The sequence below is a fragment of the Galeopterus variegatus genome, unplaced genomic scaffold, assembly GCF_000696425.1.
Source record: "Galeopterus variegatus unplaced genomic scaffold, G_variegatus-3.0.2 Scaffold101, whole genome shotgun sequence".
NCBI classification, from domain to species: domain Eukaryota; kingdom Metazoa; phylum Chordata; class Mammalia; order Dermoptera; family Cynocephalidae; genus Galeopterus; species Galeopterus variegatus.
In genome coordinates, this window is record NW_007726212.1 from 829,690 (window position 1) to 844,124 (window position 14,435).

The window sequence follows — 14,435 nt, forward strand, 5'->3', positions numbered from 1 at the left end:
TTTTTTTTTTTTTTTTTTTTTTTAAAGATGACCGGTAAGGGGATCTCAACCCTTGGCTTGGTATTGTCAGCACCACGCTCAGCCAGTGAGCAAACCGGCCATCCCTATATGGGATCCGAACCCGTGGCCTTTGTGTTATCAGCACCGCACTCTACCGAGTGAGCCACGGGCCGGCCCGACACTTGTAGTTTTTAAAAAAAACATTTATAGGTAGCTTCAATTTTTTAATGTTCTTTTAAAAGTTTCTCAGTTTTGCAACTTTTCTTTCATATCCCACAGTGTGTTAAGGTTTATGTAAATTAGCATTTACAGTAGAAGGAAGGCCTCTTCCTGCCAACTATGAAGATTTTCTAAGCTTATTGGATATTTTTACAGTACATTTATTTCCAACAAAGGAAGGCCTCTTCCTGCCAACTATGAAGATTTTCTAAGCTTATTGGATATTTTTACAGTACATAAAGAGCAATTGGCTAATGGGAAAAAATGAAAAGATGCGTATCCTCACCAATAATCAAGGAAATGCAAAATAAAACTACAGAATATTTCACATCAAAAGTGGCAAAAATTCCGAAGTCTAACATTACCAATTGTTGACAAGTATGTGGAGGAAAAGAAACTCATACAAGTCACACTGCCACTCAGGAGTCGCAGTATTCATCCACTCTGGGAAAGTTTGTCTTTACTTAGAAAAGTGGAATATGTCATTCTACTTGTTGTACATGTGCACCTGGAGGCATAATGTTTGTAAGAACAAAAACAACTGGAAACAGCCCAAATGTCTGCCAACAATAGAACTGATGAATTGAGGTACATTTCAAACAGTAAAAGTGATTAAAGTACAGCAGCCAGAATCAACATGGATGAATCTCTAAAACAGAGTTGAGTGATACAATCAAATCCCAGAAGAACACATTCAGTATCATTCCATTTAAACAAAATTCAAAAAAACGTGCAAAATAAAATGTTTATGGTGTATAAGTGGCAATACTATAAAGAAAGTCAAGAAACTGATAAACACAAAATCCAGGATAGTGGAGAAGGGGGAAAGGGTCACAAGTACTCAGGGGGCTTCCATGGTGTTAGTAGTGAACTATTTATTAAATGGAGTGTTACCTATAAAGTGTTTGCTTTATTATTCTTTAAATGTTAAATGTGAAATAAACCTTTTTTATATAAAAGGTGAAATTATCCAATGAATGGAATCAAACAGAATGAGTATTGTAGCCTTTTTAGTCTGTCTCCATTCACTTAGCCTAATGCATTTGAGATTCATTTGTGCCTTTCAATGTTATCAGTCCTTTTTATTTCTTAGTAGTACCCCATTATATGGGTGTACCATAGTTTGTTTATTCATCCACCGGTTGAAGGACATTTGGGTTGTTTCCAGTCTTTGGAGATTATGAATAAAGTTGCTATAAACACTTGCATGCAAATTTTTGTGTGAACACAAATTTTCATTTCTATTGTGTAAATACCTAGGAGTGGGACTGCTGGGTCATATGGTTAGTATATGTTTAACTTTATGTAAAACTGCCAACTATTTTCGAAGTGACTACCATTTTGCATTCCCACCAGCATTGTATGCGGGTTCTAGTTGCACTGTATTCTTTCTAGCATTTTGCATTGTCAGTTTTTCAGGGGAAAAGGGCAATGTTGTTGTTGTTGTTTATTTGTAAATAATTTTTAATCTCAAAAGTAATACGTGCTCTTTGTAAAAAAATATGTGGGGCTTTGAGGCTCTGGATATACAGGGGAATGTGCATTTAGCCTGTGCCCCTCTCTGGATGTTTGAAGACCACAGGTCTTTTAACATTTTTGATTGTCAATAGAAAACTTTGACTAAGCAGGCAACAAATGGCTTTTGACACCACTGCAGAAAGTTTCAGGAATAGTTTAGCTTTGTGTTTTTGTTTTCTTTCTTGCCAAGAACCTGGGCCCTTTCCTGGGATTGTGGATATTTTTGGAGCTGGAGGTGGCCTTCTAGAGTATCGAGCTAGTCTGCTGGCTGGAAAGGGTTTTGCTGTGATGGCTCTGGCTTATTATAAGTATGAAGACCTCCCCAAGACCATTGAGACCCTCCACCTGGAGTACTTCGAAGAAGCTCTGAACTACCTGCTCAATCACCCTGAGGTTAGATCTTCCCTAAGTTTTAGGGAGTACGTAGGTCTCCTCCTCATGCTCTTAGTTTTCATAGAAATTATCTCATTCATAACAGTCACTCCTTACCCCAGCATACACTACTTTTTTCTGGTGACTGGCCAGTGCAGGGATTGGAAAACCCTTGAATCTTTTATGGTCACTTCTCATGGACAGTTTCTATGCAATTCTATATTACTGCAATGTATTTCCTGCTAGTAAAGATGTTCTTAATTGATATTATGGAATTTTAAATTCCAGTACATTCTAGTATTTCATAAAGAGCCCAAACACATTTGAGAACTCTGGGATTGACAGGCAAAGTAAAGGGAAAGTAGAGTAGACAGGAGTTACTGTCTCCAGACAGTAAGCTGCCAGCTTAAGTGTTTTACAACCTTCCTTCTCCTGTGCCCCGTGAGAGCACAGGATTAAGTTTGAAGGAGGAACCTGGTGGCCAAAACTTGGGTACCAGAAATGTTTTGAGGTTAACAGACTCAGCATATCAGAGGATCAGAAGATAAACCTTGCTTATTTCATAAATCAATAAGAGCTTAAGGTGGATGGAAGCACTGTGAGCTCTTCGAAAAGGTGATAGGGTATAGTGGAACTAGCAAAAGATGTATACAGAGAAAAGTTAAGTTTGGGATTTGATTTTGCCAATTTCTAACTCCATGACCTTGGTATCTTTGTTTCCTCCTTTGAAGGATTGAAAAATATCATTTAACTCCTAGTATTTTTGTGAGAAATAAATTGTTGAAACCCATCCATGATACTGTTGTGGCAGCCACGAGGAAAAAAAAGACTGCTGTAGAGAGGTCAATCAAATGTCTGTTTGTTTACAACATAGAGGACATTGGTAACTGTGACAAGAGCAGTCCTTGGGAATGGTCCAAACCTAGACTACCCAGGAGGGGCTTGAATAGAGAATGGAAGCCAAGAAAGAGCAACTACAGATAACTTTTCCCACAAATTTTGTTGTGAAAGGGAGTAGAGAACTAGTGCAGGAACTGAAGTGGATGTGGGGTCAAGGGGAAGTCAATAAAATGTAAGAGATACTAGAGCATGGAAGTACACTAATGGAATGAGCCTGTACAGAGAAAGTTATGAAGGAGAGGAGAGGAGAGAGAGAGAGAGAGAGAGAGAGAGAGAGAGGATGTAATTGTGGGAGAAAAGTCCTCGAGAATAAGAACGGACGGGATCCTAACTGCAAGTAGAGGTGTGGTCTTTAACAAGAACAGAGATACTTTTTTGGAAACAGGAGGGAAGGCAAAGAGCTTGAGTTCATGTGGAAGTAGGTACATTTGGCAGTGAGAAAATGAGATGTTCCTACTGGATAGCTTGTTTTCTCAATGAAGTACGAAGACCTGAAAGTGCAGGGGAATATGGGGGTTAAAGGAGCTTGAGGAAGTAGGAGAAAGTTTGAGTGGTCTTTAGGAGAAATGGAAAGCAAACATGCCAATAAGGTATGGCAGGATTGATGGACAGTGTGGATGCTCATTTGAAATTTGTGGTCATGAAATGAAAGTAAGGTCAGTCAGCACCAATGTGTATTTTTTTCCTCCAGCAATGTTTATTGCACACATCCAGGCCTGGAGAAAGTTGAATAGGTGGATTTAACCAGTGTTAGCACTATTCCAGGCCAGTATGACTAAAGGAAGAGAGGTTAAGACTGTTTGCAAGAGAGTGATTATACTGATAAAGCATGACATCTAAGCTGGAGGAGGTGGGAGAACATGAGATATTGATAGTGAAAAAGTGGTAGTCAAGGTTTCAAAGAGGTGGAAACAGGTGTCACTAGAATGGCTAAAGTGAAAGTATTGAGGATGGTGATCAGAGAGTGGAATGATTGACCTAAGACTTTGAAGATGATGTACTTACTGATGATGACTAGGTTTAGTTATGACAATGGAAGTGGGTCACTCAGGTGGGATAAACAAGATCATTGGAGGTATGGAGGTCAAGGAACTGAGAGGCCAATGTATTTGATAGATCATCCACATGGTTGTTGAAGTCACTAAGAATGGGTGATGGAGAAATTGTGGAAAGCAAGATGCAGGGAAGGATAAGTAAATTTACTGAGGCTGCAAACCTGGGTAAACGGTGGAGCCCAGATTCAGGTCCAGGTCCACCTGACTTCCAAGGGTGGGCACTACCCACCACACTACACTGTTCATGGACTCATTCTCCTTTTTCTTCTGTCCTTTTCTCAGGTAAAGGGTCCAGGAGTTGGGCTGCTTGGAATTTCCAAAGGGGGTGATCTCTGCCTCTCCATGGCCTCTTTCCTGAAGGGCATCACAGCTGCTGTCATAATCAATGGCTCTGTGGCGAATGTTGGAGGAACCTTACACTACAAGGGTGAGACCCTGCCCCCTTTAGGCATCAACAGAAATCGAGTCAAAGTGACCAAAGATGGCTTTTTAGACATTGTGGACCTCCTAAACAGCCCTTTGGAAGGACCTGACCAGAAAAGCTTCATTCCTATAGAGAGGGCAGAGAGCACCTTCCTGTTCCTTGTAGGTCAGGATGACCACAACTGGAAGAGTGAGTTCTATGCTAATGAGGCCTCTAAACACTTACAGGCCAATGGGAGGAAAAAGCCCCAGATCATCTGTTATCCAGGGGTGGGGCACTATATTGAGCCGCCTTACTTCCCCTTGTGCCAGGCTTCCCTGCACACCTTGGCGGACAGTCTCGTCATCTGGGGAGGGGAGCCCAGGGCTCATGCCATGGCCCAGGTGGATGCTTGGAAGCAACTCCAGACTTTCTTCCACAAATACTTGGGTGGTGAAGAGGGGACAACACCAGCAAAACTGTAATTTTTATTTGATAGTGTGGCATCTCTGACGCTCCCCCTGGGAACACCAGCCACAATTAGTGTGTGTATGTGCATTCCTTTTTTCTTTTTAATAAATACTTAGGGTTTTTCCCCCCTTGCTGTTAAAATGAACTTACCGGTAAGAATGGGTTTTTAAGATTTTTATAAACTGTACACCTTATCAGTTTGGGAAGGGAGTGATTTTGCAGAAAACAGGAGAGGTAGAAAAAGTGTACCTCTTTCTGTCTCACAACACACAACTGATATGGTTTAGCTCTGAAAGGAAATGTGAATAACACCAATTAACAGTGCCTGGTACATAATTAGAGTTCAACAATTATTTGCAGAATGATTAGTAAACAAATGATTACCTACTGTGGAAGAAAAGCATATAATAACAAAACTGTTACATATTAGATTTGAGTTTCTCCTTTAAGAATGGAGTTAACATAGCAATAAACTGATTACTAGTTAAATATAAAACTACTAGAAATTTTCAAAGCAAATACATTTTTATTTCTTTGATATTTTCTCCTTGGATGAATAAAGATTCTCCTAGTGCCCTGAGTGGAGTTACCTTCCCTACTCTGGCTGGGTCATCCCAGAGCAAGCCATTTTAACTCTCTGAGCCTCTTTTCCTCCATCTGTCAAATGTGGCTGGCAGTGCCGGCAAAAGAATCCAGTGGCGTGGTGGGGGTGAGCACTGTTTGCATGTGAGATGTATGATGTTCCTGCAACCCCCTGTCCTCCCCCACTCTTCCCTGACCTTCCCCTCCTCCATATCTCCTTTGGGGAGGGCTGGGGAAAGTGGATAAAACAGTAATTCATTGTCTGTCCAGAAGACTTTTGTTGTCTTTGGTGGCTAATCAAGGGTTAGGTAAGAAGGATTAGAAAATTTAAGTTTTAGTGGTGAGAGATGAACAGGCACCCATCAGAGTTTCACGTTTCTAATTCGGGCACTTGGAGGGATGTTAGAATGGATATTTGTTTTGGATAAATTGATTTGAGGTAACAATAGTCAACACCAGTGTAACAATAGTCCACAATGTATTGTATATTTCAAAATAGCAAGAGAGGGGCCGGCCTGGTTGTGCACTGGAGAGTGCGCTGCTTGGGAGCGCAGCGGCGCTCCCTCCGAGGGTTCGGATCCCATGTGGAGACCGGTTCCTGCTCACTGGCTGAGCGCGGTGCGGGCGCAACACCGAGGGTTGCGATCCCATTGCTGGTCAGTAAAAAAGACAAAAAGGAATAAAAAAAAAAAAAATAGCAAGAGAGGATTTTAAGTGTTCTCACCACAAAGAAGTGATAAATCTGAGGTGATGGATATGGCAGTTATCCTGATTTGATTATTATATATTCACATTGTATGCATTTATTGAAACAACACACTGTACCCCATGAAAATGAACAATTATTTTGTCCATTCAAAATAAATTAAAAAATAAATTTGACAGAAGAGATAAGAACAAGCTTTTTTTTGCATGTTAAGTAATACTTGGAATTTATTGGCCTCTGTGTGTACCCCATGAAAATGAACAATTATTTTGTCCATTCAAAATAAATTAAAAAATAAATTTGACAAAAGAGATAAGAACAAGCTTTTTTTTGCATGTTAAGTAATACTTGGAATTTATTGGCCTCTGTTATTATTTATAAATATTTTTATTAAAAAGAAAAAAAAAAGAAGATTTAAGTTTTACCCACTGGGGCCAAAGTTCAGATATTTAGCAGAACAAAGATTGTGAAAGCTTCTTGGAAAGGTTTGAGAATGTATTCCAAAGGACTTTGAGTTGGCTCCACTTTTGCTCAAGCTGTGCCCCTCACCTGGAGTGCCCTTGCCCACCCTTCCTGCATGACCTTCTCCTCTAGTAGGCCTGAATGTATTCCAAAGGACTTTGAGTTGGCTCCACTTTTGCTCAAGCTATGCCCCTCACCTGGAGTGCCCTTGCCCACCCTTCCTGCATGACCTTCTCCTCTAGTAGGCCTTCCCAGCCCAGCTTGCCCTGCTTTTTCTCCTCTGGTTTTCTTAGCCTGTTACACAACTAAACACATTAAGTGTGAGTCCTGTGTCCAGTAAGAATCTAGAGCCAGAGCTGTGTCATTTTATCTCTTTGTGCCCACATGGAACCTTGTCAGCAAGCTGAGCCATGTTACTTTGCCCAGCTCTTGGTGAGGCACATGGATTACAGATAGGTACAGCTGGGCCCTGTGAAGAGAAGCTCCCGGGCTGTCAGGGGAGACAGCTGGGCGGCAAGTGTGGGGAGAGAGGAATGAAGAAGGCTGCAGCTGTCCGCAAAGACTTAGGCTCCAAAGGCCACACAGTAAGCCCACACTAAATATGAGTTGTTTGAAGTCCCATCAGTCATAGATGCCCAAGATGTCAGAGTTGGCACGCACTTTGTAAGGCATCTGATCCAACCTCTTATCACTTAAACAATATGTAATTATAGCATTGTTAGAAAATACTGGCAAGCATCAAAAGAAAAATTAAAAATATCTAATATTACCCAATGATGACCACTGTTAATTTTCATATATATTTCCAGATTTTTCTTTCCTATTCATATTGATCACATCTATTTTACAAAAGTTCGGTCATTCTGTAAATACTAATTTGTAACTTGAGAAGACTTTATTTTGTTATTATTTTTTTCTTGCGGCTGGCCAGTATGGGGATCCCAGCCTTTGACTTTGGTGTTACAAGGCTGTACTCTAACCATCTGAGCTAACCAATCAGCCCCTAAAAGGAAAGGGTGGTCAGAGAAGATTTTATTTTATTATTATTATCATGTGTTCTAATTTGTAACTTGGAATCATACTGTTTTGTAACCTGCTTTTTTCTCCTCCAAACAATATGCTGTTAACAGCTCTCCCCATCAATTAATATTCTACTCAATATCTTAATGGTTATGTAGTATTTCATTGAGTGTTAAACCAAAACATATTTAATCAATCCTTTATTGTTACTCATTTATGTTTATAGTTTTTTTTTTTTTTTTGCTATTATATGCAATGGTGAAATGAATTTCTTTGTGAATGTCTTCTTTCCTTCCTTTAAATTCCTAGAAGTTAAATTACTTCATCAAAGGAACTGTCCAGGTGTCTGGTAAACACATTTCTGGATTGCCTTCTAGAAACATTGTACTAATTTATACACACTGACCGGCATTGTGTAGCAACAGGTTCTCCATACCCAGATAACTCTTGGTATTTTTATTGTTTTGCACTTTTACCAGTCTGTTCATCAATAAATTCTGTCATCTTTATTGTTTAAAAAAAAAACAAGACAGATTCTCCTAGTGCAAATAAATTTTAAGTTATGTATAAACACAGAGACCCTTAGGATTTGTTTCAAAAGCTGGTAAAACATTATTTAGATAAATTACATGAGTGATTTTAACAATGATAAACATGAAAACAAATGATAATTTAATATTTGTATCATTTGATACAAATTTTTCTTAAACCTTAATTGTATTTAAAGAAAAAAATAACTTATGATTATCGTGTTGTTTCCTTTTCTTTTTTAATAAAGCAATTCCTGACGTTTTTTTCCCTGAAACTCAGAAAAAAATAAAGTGCTCTTTTTGTTTTGTCAGATTTTTTCCTATACCACCATGTGCTTATTATTTAATCTTTACCAGTCAATGAGGCAGGTTTCATCTTCATTTTCTAGATGAGGAAACCAAGACTCAGAGAAGTCCTTTGCATACTAAATGTAGAGCTGGTGCTCAGTATCACCAAACCCATATTCTTCATTTACTAAGCTGCTTCCCTTATATCTGTGGTTCTTCATTATATTTGGGCACAGAGCCATGTGTCTATTAATTTCAGCCATTTCTTGATAGACCCATCTGTGCCATAAAGAGAATGCACAGTATTTTGTGATTTCAGGTGTATTCATGAACCCCCTAAAGCCTTCCCATGGTCTCTGCAGGACAGTAGCCCCAGGGAAAGGAAATGGCTTTTCTTTCACCCATATAAGCTTTGAGAATTCCTGGATTTGGGGGTGGGGGGTTTGTTTCAAGGCACCATGTGTTAAATATACATGTCCACCTAAATAACAGAGACTCTAAAAGAAAGTGACTGTTCTGGAATGGGCACTGCAATGGGAATACACGTACCATAGTAAACTATGTGTGTATTCAGGGACGTAAAGACAAAGGTTTTTAAAGGAAAAATGAGGGAGGATTCTATAATTTTTGAGATAATTATCCTTGGCTACAAGGATCAATAACAAGGGTGGCACCAGTTGGAGGTTGGACAGGCAGTTGCTGGGCAGATGTCCTCGCATAAGTACTGTGTTGTATAAGCTTGCAGTGTCCTTTGTGCAAGGTTGTAGTTTTTGCAGTCTTTTGTGATAGTTTTTGTTATCAGGCATTTGTGCATGAGAACCCCCACTTCACAGTCTTCCCTGGCTCCATGTGTCAGAGTTAACACAAGTGACTCCATTTTGATGCTGACAATTTTCATACATAAAAAATAGATCTTTAGATCATTATATAATATATGCATGTATTGAAACAACAAGCTGTACCCCATAAACATGTACAATGAAAATTATTTTTGATGGGTGGCCAGTACAAGGATCCAAACACGTGTCCTTGGTGTTACCAGCACCACACACTCCCAAGTGAGCTAACTGGCTGCCCCCCAAAAAAATTTTTTTTAAAAAAAGAGTAGATCTGGAAGGAGTAGATCTGGGGCCGGCCCATGGCTCACTCGGTAGAGTGCGGTGCTGATAACACCAAGGCCGCGGGTTCAGTACAAGGATCCAAACACGTGTCCTTGGTGTTACCAGCACCACACACTCCCAAGTGAGCTAACTGGCTGCCCCCCAAAAAAATTTTTTTTAAAAAAAGAGTAGATCTGGAACCATGTTTAAGCCCTGGCCTTGATGCAATAGTATGGTTTTGGAGGAGGTATATGGATGACAATCAGCTCAAAAATGCCTACAGCCCTTCCCTTTATTATTAACAATGTATATGGGATTTCCCCTTCTTTTTTTCCTCTTTCTTCTCTTTACTTTCCTCTTTCCATTCTTTCCTGTCCTTGCTATATACATCAGACAAGAGTAAGCATGATACTCTAAGGCACTTCAAGAAATCTTGCTGTTTATTACCCTGGAGTGTCAGGCTTCTCTAGAGATTCTGGGGCTGGTCATGAGGAATAAAAAGCAAAAGCATCATCAGAGATTATTAATGGTCTATTAATGACTGCAGTGGATTGAATTATATCCTCCCAAAACTCATTGAAGCTTGAATTGTATCCCCCACATTTTATGTTTTAGAAACTTAGCCCCCACTGTGACTGTTAAGAGGGTGGGAAATCCTATTATGAAAGGTGGAGCCTTGAAGAGGTGATTGGATTGTAGGACCATGCCGTAGTTAATGGATTAAAAATGGTGGTCAGGGATGTGGTTCTGAGGGCTTTAAAAGTAGAGGAGAGTCTGTCTTGCTTTCTCTGCTTCCACCATCTTGCAATGTGAGACCCCTGGGTCACTGTCGACACTGCCAGATAGACTTTGGACTTCTCAGCCTCAGAAACTGTAAGCAATAAATTTCATTTTCTTTATAAATTACCCAGTTCCAAGCATTTTGTTGTAAGCAACGCAAATGGACGAATACAATGACCAAATCATATTGTAGACCATGTATTACAAAAGACACAAAGATGATTTCCTCTTTAGATTCTTTTGGGTAAGAGTAGATAAGAAAAGATACAATAAAGATGCCATAGTGAGGTATTATGGAGGGAGGAGCAAAACTACATACTATTGGAGTGAAGATTAGAAAAGAATTCAGAGATGGTGGCATTTAATATGGGTCTTTTTTTTTTTTTTTTTTTTTATTCCTTTTTGTCTTTTTTTACTGACCGGTAATGGGATCGCAACCCTCGGTGTCGCACCCGTACTGGGGACCGGCAACGGGATCACAACCCTCGGTGTTGCGCCCGCACCGCGCTCAGCCAGTGAGCGGGAACCGATCTCCACATGGGATCCGAACCCTTGGCGGGAGCGCCGCCACACTCCCAAGCGGTGCACTCTCCAGTGCGCCACCGGGCCGGCCCTAAAGTCTGTATATTGTAGCAATAGCAATTTTTTTTTTCCTTTTTGTCTTTTTTTTTTACTGACCGGTAACGGGATCGCAACCCTCAGTGTCGTGCGCGCACCGCGCTCAGCCAGTGAGCGGGAACCGGTCTCCACATGGGATCCGAACCCTCGGCGGGAGCACCGCCATGCTCCCAAGCGGCGCACTCTCCAGTGCGCCACCGGGCTGGCTAATATGGGTCTTAAAGAACTGATAGGTTCAGATCCCTGTACAGTGGCCAAAATAAATAAATAAATTAATTTTAAGAAGAACTGATGGGACTTCATTTTTCTGAATCTCAAGTAATAAAAATTCATAGAAAATTTGGAAAAATGGAGAAAACTCAGTAGAAAATAATCTCACCTAGAACCTAGTGCCCTTAACAATCTCATATATTTCCATTTTCCTTCAGGCTTTTGTTCTCTACATATATATGAGCATTTTAGAAGACTGGGATTTTGTTGTGTGTATTGTTGTTACACTTTTTACTTTAGTATCACATGGTGAGCATTTTACCATGTCACTATTATATTCTTCAAATGTACAATTTTTTTTTTTTTGTCTTTTTTCGTGTCCGGCAATGGACCGCAACCCTCAGTGTCGCGCCCGTACCGGACCGGGACCGGCAACGGGATCGCAACCCTCAGTGTTGCGCCCGCACCTCGCTCAGCCAGTGAGCAGGAACCGGTCTGTATGTGGGATCTGAACCCTCGGCGGGAGCGCCACCACGCTCCCAAGCGGCGCACTGTAGCAGTGCGCCACCGGGCCGGCCCCAAATGTACAATTTTGTATTTATTATTTATCTATCTGATGGCTGGCTGGTATGGGGATCCAAACCCGTGACCTTGGTGTTAAACATATAATTTTTTTTAAAAACAGTGACTTATATTCAATAGATTTGTATTAACGATCCTTCATTTAACCAATCCCCTATTGTTAGGCCTTGACATTGTTGACAGTTTTTCATAATAAAGTCTGGTGTTGTGGTGAAGGGACTTGTACATACATGTCTTGGCGTGTATCACTGATTATTCCTTAGGAGATATTCTTTGCAGTGAAATTACTGGGCAAAGGGTTATGAATAGTTTTATCTCTTTTGTACACATACCAGAAATTATCAGTGTACATCATGTGGAGCACGGTATGAGACAGCTCTGTTGCACTGCACCATTGCCAGTACTGGCACAGTGTGAATGTGTATGCATGTGCGCATGTGTATCTTTTTATGTTTACAAATTTTATGGGCTAAAAAGAGCATCTCATAGTTTTGCTTTTTCATTGTTATTAGTGAGGTTGAATATTTTCCCTTATTTTTTGGCGGCTGGCGTACAGAGATTGAACCCAGCACCTCACTCTAACCAACTGAGCTAATCAGCCAGCCCTTATTTTCCTTTCTTACTGGGAAACTATTTGTGTTTCTTCCTTTTTTTTTTTTTTTTTTAACTGTGTCACTCTTCTAGAATATTTATCTATTTCTTTTTTTTTTTTAATTTATTTTATTTATTGAATCAAAATTAATAATACATATTTTTGGGGTTGAACATTGAGATCAATGTTGATTAAATCAATATTACTAGCATATATATTGTTACAAATCGTAATTATTCTTTATGCTCCTTGTCCAGTCTCTCCCCTTTCCCCATTCCCTCCTCCTCCCCCCTCTAATTGCCCTAGATTTCTTCTCTCCTTCTGAAAGAATAATGGTTACTCTGTTAATTTGTTGCCTAGATGATCTGTTCAATGCTGAGAGATGTGATCAGGTCCCCCAATATTATCACAGAGCAGATGCTTCTTCTGTCAGTCTGAAATAGGTTTTGTGGAAAGAGACATCCTCTTCTTTTTTTTGTCCTGCTGGTGACTCTTGTGTGAATGCACTCCAGTGGTTGGCAGACCATCTGTGTGGTGGTTGTGGCGTCTAGCCACGTTTTTAGCAGCCATGGTTATTGTGGTGGCTGTGGTGGGCCACCCACGTGGAGGTGCTATTTTGGTATGCTCCTTGGCACTGGCGGTATGCCTGGTTGTGGGGTGTGTGTGGTCCTCTTCTCCATGCCTCTGGTCCCTGGGCAGGCCCCAAGGCGCTGGTGCCACGTGCCTAGTTGTGGGAGAGGGGTCCAGTCCCCTTCTCCATGCCCCAAATCCCTAGGCAGGCCCCAAAGCACTGGTGCCATGTGCCTGGTTGTGGGAAGAGGGTCCAGTCCCCTTCTCCATGCCTCGGGTACCCAGGTGGGCCCTGAAGTGCTGGCATTTTGTGCCTGCTGTGGGAAGAGGGTCCAGTCTCTGGCTCCATACCTCAGGCCACTGGGCGGGACCTGAGGCACTGGCTTGATGTACCTGGTTGTGGGAGACAGGGCCAGTCCCCTTCTGCATGCCTCTGGGCCAGGCAGGCCCCAAGGTGCTGGCATGGTGTCCATAGTTGTGGGAGAGAAGTCCATTCCCCTTCTTGCCTCAGGTCCGTGGGTGGGTCCCAAGGTACTGTTGTGGTGTGCCTTGTTGTAGGAGGAGGGTCTGGTTCCTGGCTCCATGCCTCGGGTCACTGGGTAGGACCCAAGGTGCTGGCTTGGTGTGCCTGGTTGTGGGAGAGAGGTCCGGTCCCCGACTCCATACCCTGGGTCCCTGGATGGGCCCTAAGGCACTGGCTCAGTGTGCCTGGTTGTGGGAGAGAGGTCCGGTTCCCTTCTCCATGCCTCGGTTCCCCAGGAGGGCCCTGAAGCGCTGGCTCAGTGTGCCTGGTTGTGGGAGAGAGGTCCGGTCCTCTTCTCCATTCCCTGAGTCCCTGGTTGGGCTCTGAGGTGCTGGCATGTTGTGCCTGGTTGGGGAGGGTGGTCTGGTCTCCAACTCCATAACCCGGGTCCCTGGGTGAGCCCCAAGGCACTGGCTCAGTGTTCCTGGTTGTGGGAGAGATGTCCGGTCCTCTTCTCCCTGCCTCAGGTCCCTGGGCAGGCCCCAAGGTGCTGGCGTGTTGTGCCTGGTTGTGGGTGGGGGGTCCAGTCCCCTTCTCCATGCTTCAGGTCCCAAGGCTGGCCCCGAGGCACTGGTGCAGTTTGCCTGGAAGTGGGAGTGAGGTCCGGTCCCCATATCCGAGCCTCTGGTTCCCAGGCAAGCCCCAAGGTGCTGGTGGTGTGCCTGAGCTGTAACTAATTTTTTGTCCTTTGCTTCTAACACAGGGGAACTTCCTGTGGGAACCAGTACTTGAGCTGTGTGGTTGAGCTACATTGCTACTTTCCTGTTGTTTCCCTAGCGAAGGCTTTTTGTGCTGCTTAGGGTTTAATGGTTGATCTTATAGATACTTCCAGCTCTCCAGAGACCCGGTGGATCTGTGTTTGGTAGAATCTCTGATCCGGGCCTGAGTTTTTTCATCAAACTGCACCCTATGCAATTCTGCATTCCTGACCAGT

General features: G+C 42.1%; 1 protein-coding gene across 1 annotated transcript in view; it reads left to right on the forward strand.

Annotated features, from left to right (window-relative positions):
- Positions 1–5,097, forward strand: part of LOC103599897 (acyl-coenzyme A thioesterase 1-like) — an 8,757-nt gene extending 3,660 nt beyond the window's left edge. The window contains exons 3-4 of the mRNA XM_008584087.1: positions 1,928–2,130; positions 4,347–5,097. Of these exons, the coding sequence (XP_008582309.1) occupies positions 1,928–2,130; positions 4,347–4,952 (809 nt within the window). The 3' untranslated portion in view covers positions 4,953–5,097. The remainder of the gene's footprint in view (positions 1–1,927; positions 2,131–4,346) is intronic.
- The last annotated feature ends 9,338 nt before the right edge of the window (positions 5,098–14,435 follow it).